We start from the raw sequence: 16,264 nt of genomic DNA, 5'->3' as shown, positions 1-16,264 counted from the left end.
TCTTTTGGTGGTTATGCTTATGTTTTTAATCTAGAACTTGAAGAATCCAGGCAGAAATGCCCACCATGTTGGTACAAATTTTCCAACATATTCTTAATCTGGGACTGTTCACCATATTGGTTGAAAGTGAAACATATTGTCAACCTGGTTGTGATGGACCCATTTGTCGATCTGACCATCACCATCTGTATTGTCCTAAATACTCTTTTCATGGCCATGGAGCACTATCCCATGACGGAACATTTCAATAATGTGCTTAGTGTAGGAAACTTGGTAAGCATATTGGAAGGTAAATGTGTTCAGTCTTTAAATGTTGTGTTTGAGAAACTATTTACACTTAATAGCGTATAGCAGTTTTTCTACTACACTTCCTATTCCTGGCTCCCAAAAGAGAGGAATTGTATCTAGCTGGCTACACTAAACATTTTGCCAACAATAATAGCCCTTTAATGTCAGGACAAAAACTAAGAGAGTAATAGGCATAGGACTATTTGAAAAGTCAATGTTGATAGTTATAACTTTTTAAAGGTGCAGAAGCAGTTGAAGGACATCCTTTTTGAAATGATAGTATCACAGTTCCTCTACCTGTCGAAGGCTAAAATAAAATTGTTGATCTTTTTATCTTGCTCAGTCATCATCATTATAAGCAATAATTTAACCACTCAAAAATGTCTCCAGCTTTTCCACTTCCAGGATCTAGGTAGGACATGTATTGTTGTATCCATATATTCTATATCAAAATTATAAAATATTGAAATCTTCCAGTACATTTTGTGTATTATATGATTAACAAGACCATTTTGGGCAAAGGTTGCCACTTAATTCTTTCTCTTCTGTGCTTAAAAAACAAATTATTAAAGTGTTTGTCAGTTGACTCGGCTTAGGAATATTAGCCTTTATTTGCTGAAAGAAGGATCTAAAGTAATGCATGCATTTTCCATAATCCTTGTTTTGAGATAATAGAATTTCGATGATAAAAAGTAAAACATCCTGCATTATGGTATTTACATATGAAAGCTCAAGTGTATATACTATGGAAATAAATTTTTCTTGTGCATAACTAATTGATAATAGTAATGCACATATAATAATAGATATACACGCATAATAACTCTCTGATTTGAGGGAAATGAGAATAAACTTATAGATAAATAAAACTGTTTATGCGCAGTCTTGTTAGTATCTGTTCTGTATGAAGTCTGGAAGAAAGGAAGTTTGATGTAATGAGCAGAACACTGTTAAAAACAGCTTTTCACTCATGTTTTCACTAGTTTCCCCATTTTCCAGTTGTATGATATCAAGAAAATCATTGGACCCATCATCAGAAAACGTAATTATAATACCTGCATTAGCCACTCAATAAACTTCTATAAGGATAAAGTGAAATAATGTATATGAGAGCCTTTTATAGAAATTACTCTACAAGTGTAAGCTAGCAATAGAATCATTATGGGAAAAGTAGCATAAACATTTTGTTCTACGGGCAAATATTGTGTCATTCTACTTTGTCATTATCTGATGGAATTAGAGTAATTTTGTTTTGATTTTAGGTTTTCACTGGAATCTTCACAGCAGAAATGTTTCTGAAAGTTATTGCCATGGATCCTTACTATTATTTCCAAGAAGGCTGGAATATTTTTGATGGTTTTATTGTGACGCTTAGCCTGGTAGAACTTGGCCTCGCCGATGTGGAAGGATTATCAGTTCTCCGTTCATTCCGATTGGTAAATAAAAACAACAACAAAAACCTGTCCAAAAACACAGTCATAGGTTTGAACATACAACAATTAACATTAACATTTAAAGTTTTTGTGTAACATTTGCAATGTCACACTTATTTTTTAAAAACCATGTTTATTGCAAAAAGCATAGTCATGGAAAGTTTAATATATTTTTCAATTACCATTCTAAATAATTATTGTTTCTAGAGATGACTCATACAGTTAATATTTATGTATCTAAAAAATATTTTTAATAAAAATTTATCATATTTTAGTAGTAACTTGAAAATATAAGCAGCACTTTGCAGCAATGGATGATGATCAGATACAAGATGTGCATGAAACTTTTTCTAATTCTACTTCTGAAAAACATGCTCCTTTCTAAAAATCACGAGAGAAATCTGTAGCATTAATTAATATGCCCATTGATTCACATATATGTTCTGGCACATCAGGAAAAGAATTATAATAATGGGAAATAGTCCAAATTTTAAAATGCAGGCATGTCTAGCTATGTTAGTGCCCAAAGAATCATTAATGATTAATAAACACTTTTCTCCACTTATAGTAGGGCTCAATATGATGTTACTTTGCATGCTGTGAACAAATAAATATCAGCAGAAATTATTGCAATTCAAATGTTAATATTAGTGGTATGCTTTATAACCACCTTCACAAAAAATTAAGGACAGTTGGACCCCAAGTAATCATTAATCACTTACTCTTCGGGAAAATGATCTACATGGTTAAAATATGGAAGAACCTCTTGTTAGAGGATCCAAAATGAGCCATGAGCTGAAAGTGTTGAAAGGCAGGGCTGATATTCTAACAGATTCAATTTTAATCATCATTTCTTGGTAAACCATAATATATATAATAATTTTAAAGACCACGATTACATATATTAATTTTTTTATTTTCCAGCTCCGGGTTTTCAAATTGGCAAAATCTTGGCCAACATTAAACATGCTAATAAAGATCATCGGCAATTCAGTGGGGGCTCTGGGAAATCTAACCTTGGTGTTGGCCATCATCGTCTTCATTTTTGCCGTGGTCGGCATGCAACTCTTTGGTAAAAGCTACAAAGATTGTGTCTGCAAGATTGCCAGTGACTGTAAGCTCCCACGCTGGCACATGAATGACTTCTTCCACTCCTTCCTGATTGTGTTCCGCGTGCTGTGTGGAGAGTGGATAGAGACCATGTGGGACTGCATGGAGGTCGCTGGTCAAGCCATGTGCCTTACTGTCTTCATGATGGTCATGGTGATTGGAAACCTGGTGGTATGTGCTCATTTAAGATATGTATTTAAGAAAAAGATTGAGAGCACAACAGAATGGTGACCATTTTATCCAACACAGAAACTATGATTAATCATTTAAAAAATCTCTCACCTTAGATATGCTTGTAGTTTCATTTTTACAACACAGCAATATAGCAGGGATCCTACAGTAATTATGCTCAACACCACTTTGTCAATCACTTCATCACACTTATTATGTGAATTCTTATACAGTCTCATATTGAAGACAGGCCTAATAAGATGTTGGGAACATGCAGAGACAAGGGAAGAAGTCAGAAAAAAATTTATAGAAAACCCAATCTTATGTGCTAGTTTAGGACTAAAAAGTGGAGCCTTTAAGTGTTCATAGAGTTTAGCATTTCCTTGCTCCTTCATGGCAACAATATTCAGTCACTGTCTGTCATATGGCAGATACATTAGCCAACTGGGGCTAGCCAATTCTCTAGTGGCCCTCATTCAAAACAAGGGTTGGCTAATAAGTACTGATATTATCTAAATGGAGTAACTGACCAAGTCTTCTCTATCTTAAGTTGGGAATATTGTTTTTACAGTAGAGAAATATATAATACATTCCAAAGAACATATACATTAATGTACCAGTATTATGGGAATGTTAGGGATTATTTATAAACACTTCTACTAATCAGTCAACTAATCCAATTAGTGGGGTGTGGAAAACGTAATAGGTTAAGAAATCAAGTGTTGCCCTACCAGTGTGGCTCAATGGTTGAGCATCAACCCATGCACCAAGAGGTCACTGGTTCAACTCCTAGTCAGGGCACATGCCCAGGTTGTAGGCCAAATCCCTAGTGGGGAGCATGCAGGAGATGACCAATTGATGTTCTCTCTCATCAATATTTCTATCTCTCCCTCTTCCTTCCTCTCGCTCTATAATCAATACAGGAGAAAAAAAGTTAAAAAAAAAAGAAATCAAGTGTCAATGCCTATGTTAAACACCTAATTCTCATTCTGGGTCATAATGGTCATTTTTCAATTAATGTCTAATTCAAGATCATTCTTTATCAATAAAGAAAGTATGGAATTTATTTAAATTCATAATTGCAAACTAATGATTTTTAAGTTTAGGACTCTTGTATAAGTACATACATCAATCTGTTTTCTTATAATCATACAATTTTAAACTTAACTAAACATTAGTGCATCTCATTCAGCTTCTCATTTTATAAGTGTGAGAACTTGAGACCAACGGAAATCATCTCTTTGTCTAAGGATGTGTGTATAGTGAAGTAGCCACTGAGCAAGATCACAAATTCAGATCTCCCAGTTTCTGTTCACTATGCCTTGGTGTTCCTTTTTCATCTAGTTGTTAGAACTTACAGTTTCCTCTGCACTTAGAGGAATAAGTGATCTCAATCTGCTCTTCTTCATATTGGACTGAAATTATACTCATGTTTGCATTATTTTTAAGGTCCTGAACCTCTTTCTGGCCTTGCTTCTGAGCTCATTTAGTGCTGACAACCTTGCAGCCACTGATGATGATAATGAAATGAACAATCTCCAAATTGCCGTGGAAAGGATGCATAAAGGAATCGCTTATGTGAAGAGAAAAATATATGAATTTATTCAACAATCTTTTGTTAGAAAACAAAAGATTTTAGATGAAATTAAACCACTTGATGATCTACGCAATACGAAAGACAGTTGTATGTCCAATCATACAACAGAAATTGGGAAAGAGTATGGCTATCTTAAAGATGTAAATGGAACCATAAGTGGAATAGCCCCTGGCAGCAGTGTTGAAAAATACATTATTGATGAAAGTGATTACATGTCATTTATAAACAATCCCAGTCTTACTGTGACTGTACCAATTGCTGTAGGAGAGTCTGATTTTGAGAATTTAAACACAGAGGACTTCAGTAGTGAATCGGATCTAGAAGAAAGCAAAGAGGTAAGATTTTTTAGTAGTGGGTAGGTATGAATTTGGATGTATATATATGTATTATATTGCCTGTATTTGCGATTATATATTTTTCATCTAGAATTTTTTTCCATTATATAAAGTTTTATTTCACTGAGAAATCAAAAGATTTATGCCCATTGTTTTGCCATTTCCAGACAATCATATTGTTGGAGTCATATAGTAGATAGCCTTTTCACACTTGTTTCTTTTATGTAGCAATATGCATTTAATTTCTTCCTGTGTCTTTTCATGGCTCAGTAAACTGTGGTACATCCATACAATACAATATTATGTAGTGTTTCTAAATAATATTCTATTTTATGGATGTACCACAGTTTATTGACCTGTTTACCTACTGAATAACATCTTGGTTGCTTCCAAGTTTTGTCAATTATGAATAAGGCTGCTATAAATATCCATGTTAAGATTTCTGTGTGGACATACGTTTCAACTTATTTGGGTGGAGAACAATTGGTAGATCATATTACTGGTAAGTTATGTTTTGTAAGAAATTATCATATTGCCTTTCAACGTGGTTACACTATACTATTCTGCATTTTCATCAGCAATGAATGAGAGTTCCTGTTGCTCCATATCCTTACCAGTTTGGTGTTGTCATTGTTGTGGATTTTAGCCATTCTGATAGGTATATAGTGGTATTACTTATCACATTGTTGTTTTAATTTGCATTCCCCTGGTGATGTGTGATGTGGAGCATCTTTTCATATGTTATTTGCCATATATATATATTCTTTGATGAGGTGTCTGTTAAGGTCTTTGACCCACTTTTAATCAAGTTATTTGTTTTCTTATTGTAGAGTTTTAAGAATGTTTTGCATATTTTAGGTAACAGTCCTTTATCAGCTTTGTTTTTTACAAATATTTTCTCCCAGTCTGTGGTTTTACTTCTCACTATTTGGACAGTGCCTTTTGCAAAGCAGAAATTTTTAATTTTAACAAAATTCTGTTGATCAATTGTCTCTTTCATGGATTGTGATTTTGGTACTGTATCTTAAAGGTGATTGTCTTTCCCAAGATTGTCTACATTTTTTCTTGGGTTATCTTCTAGGAGTACATTTAAAGTTTTGCATTTTTACATTTAGGTCTGTGATCCACTTTGAGATAACTCTTGTGAAGGGTATAAGTTCTATGTCTAGATTTTTTTTCATGTGGCTGTCCAGTTATTCCAGCATTATTTGTTGGAAAAGACTATATTTGCTCCATTGTATTGTCTTTGCTCCTTTGTCAAAGAGCAGTTAACTATATTATGTGGGTCTATTTCTGGGCTTTCTATTCTGTTCTGTTGATCTATTTGTCTGTCCTTTCACCAATATTATGTTGTCCTGACTACTGTAGCTTTATAGTAAGTCTTGGAGTTGGGTAGTGTCAGCCCTCCAATTGTGTTCTTCTCCTTGAACATTGTATTACCTATTCTGAGTGTTTTGCCTCTTTATATAAATTTTAGAATCAGTTTGTTGATATCCACAAAATGACTTGCTGGGATTTTGATTGAGACTGCATTGATCTATAGATCAATACAGATCAAGGTGGGAAGCACTGATATCTTGACAATATTGAGTCTTTTTACTCATAAACATAGAATATCTCTCCATTTATTAGTTCTTTGATTTCTTTCATCAGTGTTTTGTAGTTTTTATCACATAAATCTTTATACAGTATATTAGATTTATATAGAAGTATTTTATTTTGGATGTGCTAATGTAAATGGTATTGTTTACTTAATTTCAAATTCCACTTGTTAAATGTTTGTATATAAGACAGTGATTAATTTTCCATCCTGCATCCTTTCTATGATCACCTACTAGTTCCAGAAGGGTTTTTTGGTCGATTCTTTTGAATTTTCTACATAAGTTATTATGTCATCTGCCAAAAAAGACAGTTTTATTTCTCCCTTCCCAATCAGTATTCCTTTTATTTCCTTTTCTTCTCCTAATGCTTTAGCTATGACTTCCAGTATGATGTTGAAAGGAGTGATGCAAATGGGCATACTTTCCTTGTTCCTAACATTAATGGAAAATCTCTAGTTTCTCATGATTATGTATAATGTTAGCTACAGGGTTTTTTTTTTTTGTAGATATTCTTTATCAGATGAGGAGGTTTCTCTCTATTCCTAGTATACTGAACATTCTTATTATGAATGGATGTTGGATTTGGTCAAATGCTTTCCAGCCTCAGGTAGCAGTACTTCCCACCCTTCCCATCTAAGTTCACTGATCTTTCATTTCCTAAAATTCCCTATGTTTTATCAGGTTTTTATCTTTATGCCTGTTTTATCTGTCTGGAATATTCTTTTATCCACTCCTCCTTTACCAGACTCACCCCACCAACTCATTCTTCTGGTTCTAAATATAACTTTCTTTTACCCTGCCCTTTTTTAGACTGAATTATGTGGTGCTCTCAAGATACCCTGCACTAACCTTGTTACAGTGTGTGGTCATTGTTAGCTTATCTGTCTCTTCCACTGATTGTGAATCTATGGGGTCAGGTAACAGGTCTATTATAGTCACTATTTTATTTTTTAGGACCTAATTTTGGTGTTGGATATGTATTAATATTTTTGGTAGTTGAAAATGTCAAATATTAGCAATTACATATGTTACAAACTATATAATACTGTTATTAAAATTGTTACCATTTATTCAGTAAGACATGCCAAGCATTTGCCATGTGTTATCTTGTTTGGTCCCTATAGCAACTATGTGAAGTAAGGACTATTTTATAAAGTAGAAACTGAAGCTTAAGGAATCAAGATCATTGCATAAAAGTTCATAAAACTAGTCATTGGATTCAAACCCAAGCTTGTCTGACTCCAAACAGAACTCAACCCTTTCATCATACAGTTTGCCTAGTCAGTAGACACATTAAATATTTGTTAACTATAAGTTATTTAACATTAAAAATTGATGTCAAAAGAACACTGGTGACTATGTTCAATTCAGCAAAGTGAATTCCACAATGGAAATTACTGATTTGGTTTACAATTTTGTTTTCTAGCCTGGGAATTGTAAATGAATTCAGTAGACTTTTGGGGAGAGAGGCTGTCTAACTTATATGCATTATAATAATTTTCTGTTGGTCCAATATATGATGGGATGTTATGTTTCTTTTGTTACTTTACATCTAATCACTGATACAAAAATTTATGTTAAAGCATAATTTAGAGTATATTGAGTTTATTCTTCCACTTTCCCCCCTACTCTGAGCAAGTGTTTGACTAACACTAGATTTCACAATTAATAAGAACAATTTGATACTTAGTAAATATGCATAATCCTCTGAAGATTGTGCTTCTGACATACAGCTTGATGAAAATATCAACTGGGTTTTAAAAATGATGTGGGAATTGCCATGGCCAGTTTGGCTCAGCGGTTGGATATTGGCCTGCGGTCTGGAGAGACCTGGGTTCGGTTCCCGCTAAGGGCACGTACCTCGGTTGCAGTTTGTCCCCGGCCCTGGTTGGGTCATGCGGGTGGCAACCACTCGATGTGTCCCCTTCACATTGATGTTTCTTTCTCTCTCCCTCTCTCTCCTCCCACTTTATCTGAACAACAACAAAAAAATGATGTGGGAATTAATGAGTCAATATTCAACCTTTCTAGATGCTCTGTGAAAATACTAAATCTCAGTACAGTGTCTTTTCCTTTGATATTATATGGCTGTTTTCTTGAGAGTATTTACTAAAGGTAATTTTAATATACATAGTGTACATTAGAAATATTTACTAATGCACTATGTATACAATGAAATATCAATATTTTTGAGGTTGTAGAGAACCTCATTTATGTATGTTTTAAGATATATATCTTAAATATATAACTATAGTAAAAGTTCACCTTTAAAATAATACATGTCACGCAGCACTATTTACAATAGCTAAGATCTGGAAACAGCCCAAATGTCCATCAGTAGAGGAATGAATAAAAAAGCTGTGGTACATATACACAATGGAGTACCATGCGGCTGTAAGAAAGAAAGATCTGGAAAGTATTATCCTAAGCGAAACAAGCCAAACATAGAAAAACAAGTATCATATGATCTCACTTATTTGTGGAATATAATGAACATAACAGTCTGAGTAATGGGGTAGACCCAGAGACGTGGAAGTGGGATACAGACTGACAATCCCCAGAAGAGGAGATGGTGGGGGAGAGATAAACCACAGAACTTATATGCGTGTATGCATGAACAATGGACATGGACAACAAAGCTGGGGACAGGGCGGGGAAGGAGGGGGAGGGAGAAATCAGTGGGGAAAAAAGGAGAAACATCTGTAACAAAAATAAATAAATTAAATAAATAAATTAAATAAATAAATTAAATAAATAAATAAATAAATAAATAAAACAAAAAAATAAAATAATACATGTCTAGCTTTACAAATTAATATTTTTCAAAAATAACATATATACACACATATTCTGTGCTCTTTTAAACCTTAAATTCCAGGCTTATTTTTTAATATATTTTAGCACATTATAAATTGAACTCCTGTTAAACCCTATAAAAGCTCCCAAGTTTAAAATAAAAGCAAAAACATTCTAAAACCAAGTCAGAGAACAAGAAAATATCATTTAATTATTTACTCTTAAAAAACTATGGAGTGTTTTATTTGCTTCACTTTGTTTTCATGCTCAGAGTCAAAATCATTTGCTTCAGTAGTGAACATTTTTTAAAAAGAAAAAATGTTGCATAAAGCCACTGAGGAGGAAAATGTTCTTACCATCAGGGTTATAGCTATTAAGTGGTTGTTAAAGGAGGCAAATTAAATGCCTCAGGTATGATGTGGTCCATTCATTCTCTAGGCTCACTTGCTAAGTCAGCCTGCCAAAAATACGTGGAGAATACAAGTCAGTGTAGAGTTTAGCTGTTGAAAATCTTGGGTGACAATATACATATTTTCAAACAAACTAGCTAATTTTGGAAGTTAGTACATTAAAGGTTGATTAATGGTTTAGTAAATATTAAAATGGATTTTTAAGATAGTCTATTAATCTCAAAAACTATGAGAACCAGTGGCTTTATTAGGTGAATTAAAAAAAAATTTAATTTAAGAACAAAATTTTAATTTATAGGTTTTTAAATCAATAAAATACTTGTTTGAGAATATTTTAGATTTGATGTTATTCCGTTTCTTTATAATTTTATCTGAATTTATACCTAATGTATTATTGTAGAAATAGACTCTTTGCTCATATTTAAAAATCTTTCCTTTCCCTTTTGAGTAATAATGCTATTATTCCAATCAAATGAACTACTCCGAGCCACATCATCTTTGATTTCAACAATGAGAACTATAAGAATATATTGATAAAAGTACAGTATGCTAGTTGTGAGGATTTAATAACATGCTTTTAGCCTGAATAAAACAAAGAAAAAGTAATAAGGACACCAATAATTTGAATAATATACATAATAAAAGTAAATATTCTGAAATTGTATATTATCTCAAAAATTGTATTTGCAGAGAATTCTTATTTTCAAGTGCCCATGGTATATTTACATACATTAACAATATACTGGATCTCAAAGTGGACCCCTATAAATTCAGAACAGCGGGTACTGTATAGGGTTATTATTGCCATAAATTCAAAATAGAAGACATTATGTAGGTTATTATCTAATCACAATGCAGTTAAACTAGAAATTAATAGTGAAATCATAGAAAATACTCTAATTATGTGAAAATTAAGAGATCTGCTCCTAAACAAATATTGGGGCTTCTCTAAGTCAAAGAACAATGGTTTGCTCAGTACATGTTTCTCATGACCATTTGTAACTTAATAAAACAGCAATCGGATTTCATCTTTACATTGTGAGTTGTGGTAAAGAAGTTAATATACATGATTTCCTTATTTCGTCTTCTTGTTCAATCCCACTTGGGCTCTAAATTTAAAGTTTCTTCATTTCAAAGAGAATTCAAAAGCAGTTTATAATAATAATATTTTCTTGGTAGGCTACTCATTAGTTACCACAATCAAAGTGATTTACTTTTTATGTCCATCTCACGCACAGAAACTTAATGAAAGCAGTAGCTCATCTGAAGGCAGCACCGTGGACATTGGTGCACCGGCAGAGGAACAGCCTGTGGTGGAGCCGGAGGAAACCCTTGAACCTGAAGCCTGTTTCACTGAAGGTAAAGGAAATGACCCTCAGGATAATCTTCCATTTATAGAGTGAGGTTTATTTTAGCTCTAGGTCACCCAAAATAGACCACTCATAATGAAATAGAACTCTGTAGTGGGTCTATTTCAATTACCTCTAATATGCTAACAGATTTAAAATCTGTTGTCATGTTTCAGTTATCTCTGCCCATTATGTGGAAGGGATCATGAACATGGAGAAAAATATTGTAATATAATCAAAATTAGTAACTAATTTCTTGTTTTAAAATAAAATGGTAATTTCACAAGTTGGCATCTTAAACACCAACCAAATTCTCATACATAGAATTTGCATTTAAAATCACTTTCTGACTGTTAAAATTAAATGAGCTGCAAATGACAAACTGTATTTTTAATGACGTCATCATTTTCCAATGCTTATTGGATGAAACAGGAAATAAGTACTGCTCAGTACCTGGTAACTGAATAATATCTAGTTGAACCTGGTACAATGTGGACAATAGTTTTAAAAGCTTTGTTTTCCCCATGAATAGTAATTACCACGGTCAGATTTTCTGGGGAATTTGAGTTTTAAAGAGATAAATATGTTTGAATATTCTCTATTTAGTGATCTGTTCTTCAAAGCCTGATATCTATTGTCTCCCTCTCTGTCCTATATAAACTGTACACATCACTCCAAGTCCTTCTCAGACTATCTTCATCTGACCATAGCAGAAAGAGCTCAACAGCTATAATAAATATATCCATTAAATTATCCTGATAACTAGTCATATACTCTTTTATGAGAGCTCTCCTCTCTTTTGAAGTGTTATATGGATCTTCACTGTCTTTCTTACTCTCTTCCTCTCTCATTTCTTCCTTCCTCCCCTTTCCTCTCCTGTCTCCCTTTCCTTCCAGTGTACCTGATTTCAGGCAGGGTTCCTGTGTCTATATCTTTTCTTGAAAACCAGGATGTAATGTTCTTGGGAGCAAGGTCCATGTTCTCTTCTTTTTCTTTCATTCGTTCTTTTTCTTTTTTCTCTTTCTGTGTGTGTGTGTGTGTGTGTGTGTGTGTGTGTGTGTGTGGTCAGTGGTGCTTGCAAAGGTATTCACAGATGCCTGTTGATTAATTACTATATTAGAGTGAGTGAAAGCAGTGTATGGAAGGGAATAAGAAATCAAACAGAGCCATGCAAATCACATTTAAGTGAACAAAATTAATTTTGAAAATTAATTTCTTGAGTGCACCACAAGAAAACCTAAACAGTATCAAACCCAGCATTGTTGGGAAAGATTTAGGTTACTACTGTATATCCTCTTTAAAAGGGAAGTTTTCTATTTATTTTTAATTCCCATTTTGAAGTCCTTTTCTATAGAGACTTTAACAGAGCAGAATGGGATGATAGAGGAACAGGGAAAAGCTACTTTACATTGATTTTTACTTTATAAAATTCTTTCTTGGACAATAACAGTCAAGTCAGAAAGAGCAAGTTTTACTAGTAAGGGAACCATTTAAAGAGTCTTAACGCTTGTTAAAACTTCCCACAGCTAATAAACGTGCTCTTACTACTCCAGGTGCAGAAAGTTATCCTAGCAAGACAGAGATGGCAACAGGAAAGAGATGAATCGGGGCCATGCCAGAAGTTACTATTGAAGCAACAGAATTATTTTATCTGTTTAAACATTGTATTTGCAGACTGTGTACAAAAAAGGTTATTGCTGAAGCAGCAGAAGTGATGTGACCTGTTTGAACATTATACTTGCAGGCTGTGTACAAAGATTCAAATGCTGCCAAGTCAGTGTGGAAGAAGGGAGAGGGAAACAGTGGTGGAACCTGAGAAGAACGTGTTTTCGAATAGTTGAACATAACTGGTTTGAAACCTTCATTGTTTTCATGATTCTCCTTAGTAGTGGTGCTCTGGTGAGTGAATATTAAGCAAAAGGAGTATAATATTAAGTTTTAGAATAAGCTAATACCAATGACTTAGTAATCCTTTCTGTTGCATTGTTTTAGTAAATGCACCTCTCCCCTGAATCCTCGTTGTACATTAATTTCCATTTCCACAGCATCAGCCATCACCCCTATTTGATTAATCACAAATTGTTATCTCTGCTTATGAATTCTTCCTTAAACATACATCCATCTCTGTATTGACCAACCTACCCTTCTACCCATCTCCACTGCATTTAAATGACCCCAATTCATATCTTCCAGACTATAGACCTAATGTATAACTATTCATTTCTGAATTTATTTTTACTATGTATACACATATTTCTAATAAGTTATTTATTAACTCTTTCTTATTCAGTATCCTAGAAAATTTCTCTCTCTAATTTATTCATTATAACTAAAGAATATGAATATTCAATTACTTTTAACAAGAAAGTAAGCATGACAACTATAGTGAAATTAATGATAATCCTATGGTTGGGAATTTATAACTTCTAAATTCTGATGAATTGTGTTTCTGAATGGTATTATTTTCCCTTTATGGACAGTCAGTAAGTCCTTTGGAATCACTTCTTTGCCCCTTTTGAACTGTGTAACTATTCTTATGCCACTCAGGAAACAATGAATATTGGTAACAAATATTGGGCAGTTGCCTAAGGTGATCCATTCAAGGATTGGTTTCTCTTTATGTGAAGGTTTTCTTTACATCAGAATCAATTTGCATTTATATAAAATAATTTACAAAACTATAAACTAAAACATATAGATAACATTTCTGAAAAACACTAGTACAAATGGAATACTTAAGCCATTAGATAAATGATAGATGGATAGATAAAGATAGATGAGTGGATTGTGCCAGATTGAAACATTACTTATATTTCTTTAACTTAAATTTATAATTAGAATATAGGCCCATATTTTCCTGCATATTTCTCTGATGAAACAAATTTCTCTACATGCTACTTAAGAAAAGAAGTAATCATTTACCATTGAAACAAATGTGAGACTTATATGTGAAATATCAAGAGGGGTTCATATTAGAAGAATACATATTATGGTCTCAATAAGAAGTAATTTTTTTGTTTAATTCTCATTCAAGGATATTTTTCCATTGATTTTTTTAGATAGAATGGAAGGGAGGGAGGGAGGGAGAGAGAGAAAGAGGGAAACATCAATGTGAGAGAGACACATTGATTGGCTGCCTCCTACATGACCCCAACCGGGGACAGGAATCAAACCTGCAACCCAAGTAGGTTCTCTTAACTGGGAATCAAACCTGTGACCCTTTAGTCCATGGGCCAATGCTCTAACTATTGAGTCAAACCAGCCAGAACAGACATGATTTTATCTAAATGAGAATTAATGTGAACTAGTAATGTACCAGACCTCGTCTGTGCTGAGAAATATATACTGTCAACAAAATTAAGGAAAAAAAGGGGACAAATGAACCCAACGGTGCAATAAAATTGAACATTGTGATTATCAGTTACAATTTCTGCTTTACGTAAAACATGAGCTTCTCTTTTTATTTCTTCAACCTCCTTCCTATGGCAAAAAACCAACAAAGGGAAGTAAAAGAAATTAAACAAAAGGAATAAATAACTTCAAGTTGGGGTAACACCATCAGGACATGACATCAATAACTATTTCCTAATAAGCCAAATTAATTCATTAGAATTATGTTTTTACTCTTTTTCCTTTCAGGTATAATATAACCAAAGAGTAAACTTTTCTCTTGATTCATTTTAAGGGGAAAAAAAATCAACAATAGCTACTGTTCCTCTGTCCTCCCATTCCAATTGAATATTATATATATATATATATGTGTGTGTGTGTGTGTGTGTGTGTGTATATATATATATATATATAATCACAAAAGATAGCTTATTGATTATTATAGTTTTAGAAATCTAAAATGTATAACTTTTTCTTTATAGGCATTTGAAGATATATATATTGATCAGCGAAAGACAATTAAGACAATGTTGGAATATGCTGATAAGGTTTTTACTTACATTTTCATTCTGGAAATGCTTCTGAAATGGGTGGCCTATGGCTATCAAACCTATTTCACCAATGCCTGGTGTTGGCTGGACTTCCTGATTGTTGATGTATGTATCCTCCATATCTTTGTCTTACATTCAAGGTAGTTTGTCCTATGTATACACTAATTCTAAAACAGTGAATCTCTAACGACTATGTTGTGTTTACAGGATGTGCTATTTAATGGCCTCTGAACTAATTCACTGAATGATACTGCAGTTTTTGTAAGAATAAGCTAACAGTAATAATTTGAAAAGGGAGGGATGGGAATTATGATGATTAGGAAAAAGCTGAATGTAAAAACAGCAGTTTGTAGGGAATATGGTAAAATTGGGTATGTTGCTTCAATTCCTTATATTTTGAATCAGACAGATGGGTTTGAATCCCAACTCCACCACTGATGGGTTGTAACCCAGTAAATTACTTGGCTCGTGACTCTGTAAATATCAGTACGCATGATGTTAAAGGCACTCAACAATTAACAGTCATGATGGTGGGAGCTCCTGCCAATTTTTAAAATTCTCACTGGTCTATTCAAAGGTTTTAAAGGATAGGTATAAAGAATATATATTATAGATTATAACGTCATTATAGGAAGTAAGGTCTATAGAGTATGGAGAAAAACTATTTCATGAGAGTTTTCCTAGACTATAGACTAGTAATGTATCAGGTCGTCAGATTTCTATGCCTAATGATTAATACTTCATCTGCCCTAAAAGAAATGGCTGCACTCGAATTTGTTAAATTTAAACATCACATTTCATATTATCAATTTGGCATGATTTCAGCTTCAGAAAACTGTATCCAAAACATCACAGATTTCACAGGCCATAGTTTTATCCCAAAAAGATAATAATCCAACAGATCTATGCAGGCTTCTTGTGGCAAGTATTTCCAGAGCTAAGAGTCCTGCATGTGTTACATCTTCTTAATTCTAAACCAAGGCAAAGCCAGAGCTATTTGAAAAGTTCAATAATGTTGCTTGAAATCAGTGAATTGAGAGAAAACCTCAAAAGAATTGCTTCATCATATCATAAAGAGAACTAGTTTCTAATGTTAAAGTTTCAAACATTATAAATAATATTTCAGCTGTTAACAATTATAAGTTGGTTTTAAATAATCATTTCTAATATATTTTATGAAAATAATTCTACAGAGCATTTTGTAGTTTTACAATAATAATGCTTTTATTTTTC

The 16,264-nt window shown here is 33.2% G+C and overlaps 1 protein-coding gene across 5 annotated transcripts in view; it reads left to right on the top strand.

Moving 5' to 3' along the window:
* Positions 1–16,264, top strand: part of LOC118625237 (sodium channel protein type 1 subunit alpha) — a 126,427-nt gene that overhangs the window by 87,835 nt on the left and 22,328 nt on the right. For all 5 annotated transcript variants that reach the window (XM_036254021.1, XM_036254018.1, XM_036254022.1 and 2 more), the window contains 7 exons: positions 35–273; positions 1,551–1,724; positions 2,646–3,002; positions 4,452–4,934; positions 10,980–11,100; positions 12,835–12,989; positions 14,963–15,136. In XM_036254021.1, coding sequence (XP_036109914.1) covers positions 35–273; positions 1,551–1,724; positions 2,646–3,002; positions 4,452–4,934; positions 10,980–11,100; positions 12,835–12,989; positions 14,963–15,136 — 1,703 coding nt within the window. The remainder of the gene's footprint in view (positions 1–34; positions 274–1,550; positions 1,725–2,645; positions 3,003–4,451; positions 4,935–10,979; positions 11,101–12,834; positions 12,990–14,962; positions 15,137–16,264) is intronic.

Source organism: Molossus molossus, unplaced genomic scaffold (genome assembly GCF_014108415.1).
Source record: "Molossus molossus isolate mMolMol1 unplaced genomic scaffold, mMolMol1.p scaffold_m16_p_11, whole genome shotgun sequence".
In the NCBI taxonomy this organism is placed as follows: Eukaryota; Metazoa; Chordata; class Mammalia; order Chiroptera; family Molossidae; genus Molossus; species Molossus molossus.
This window is presented reverse-complemented; position numbering and strand designations above follow the sequence as displayed.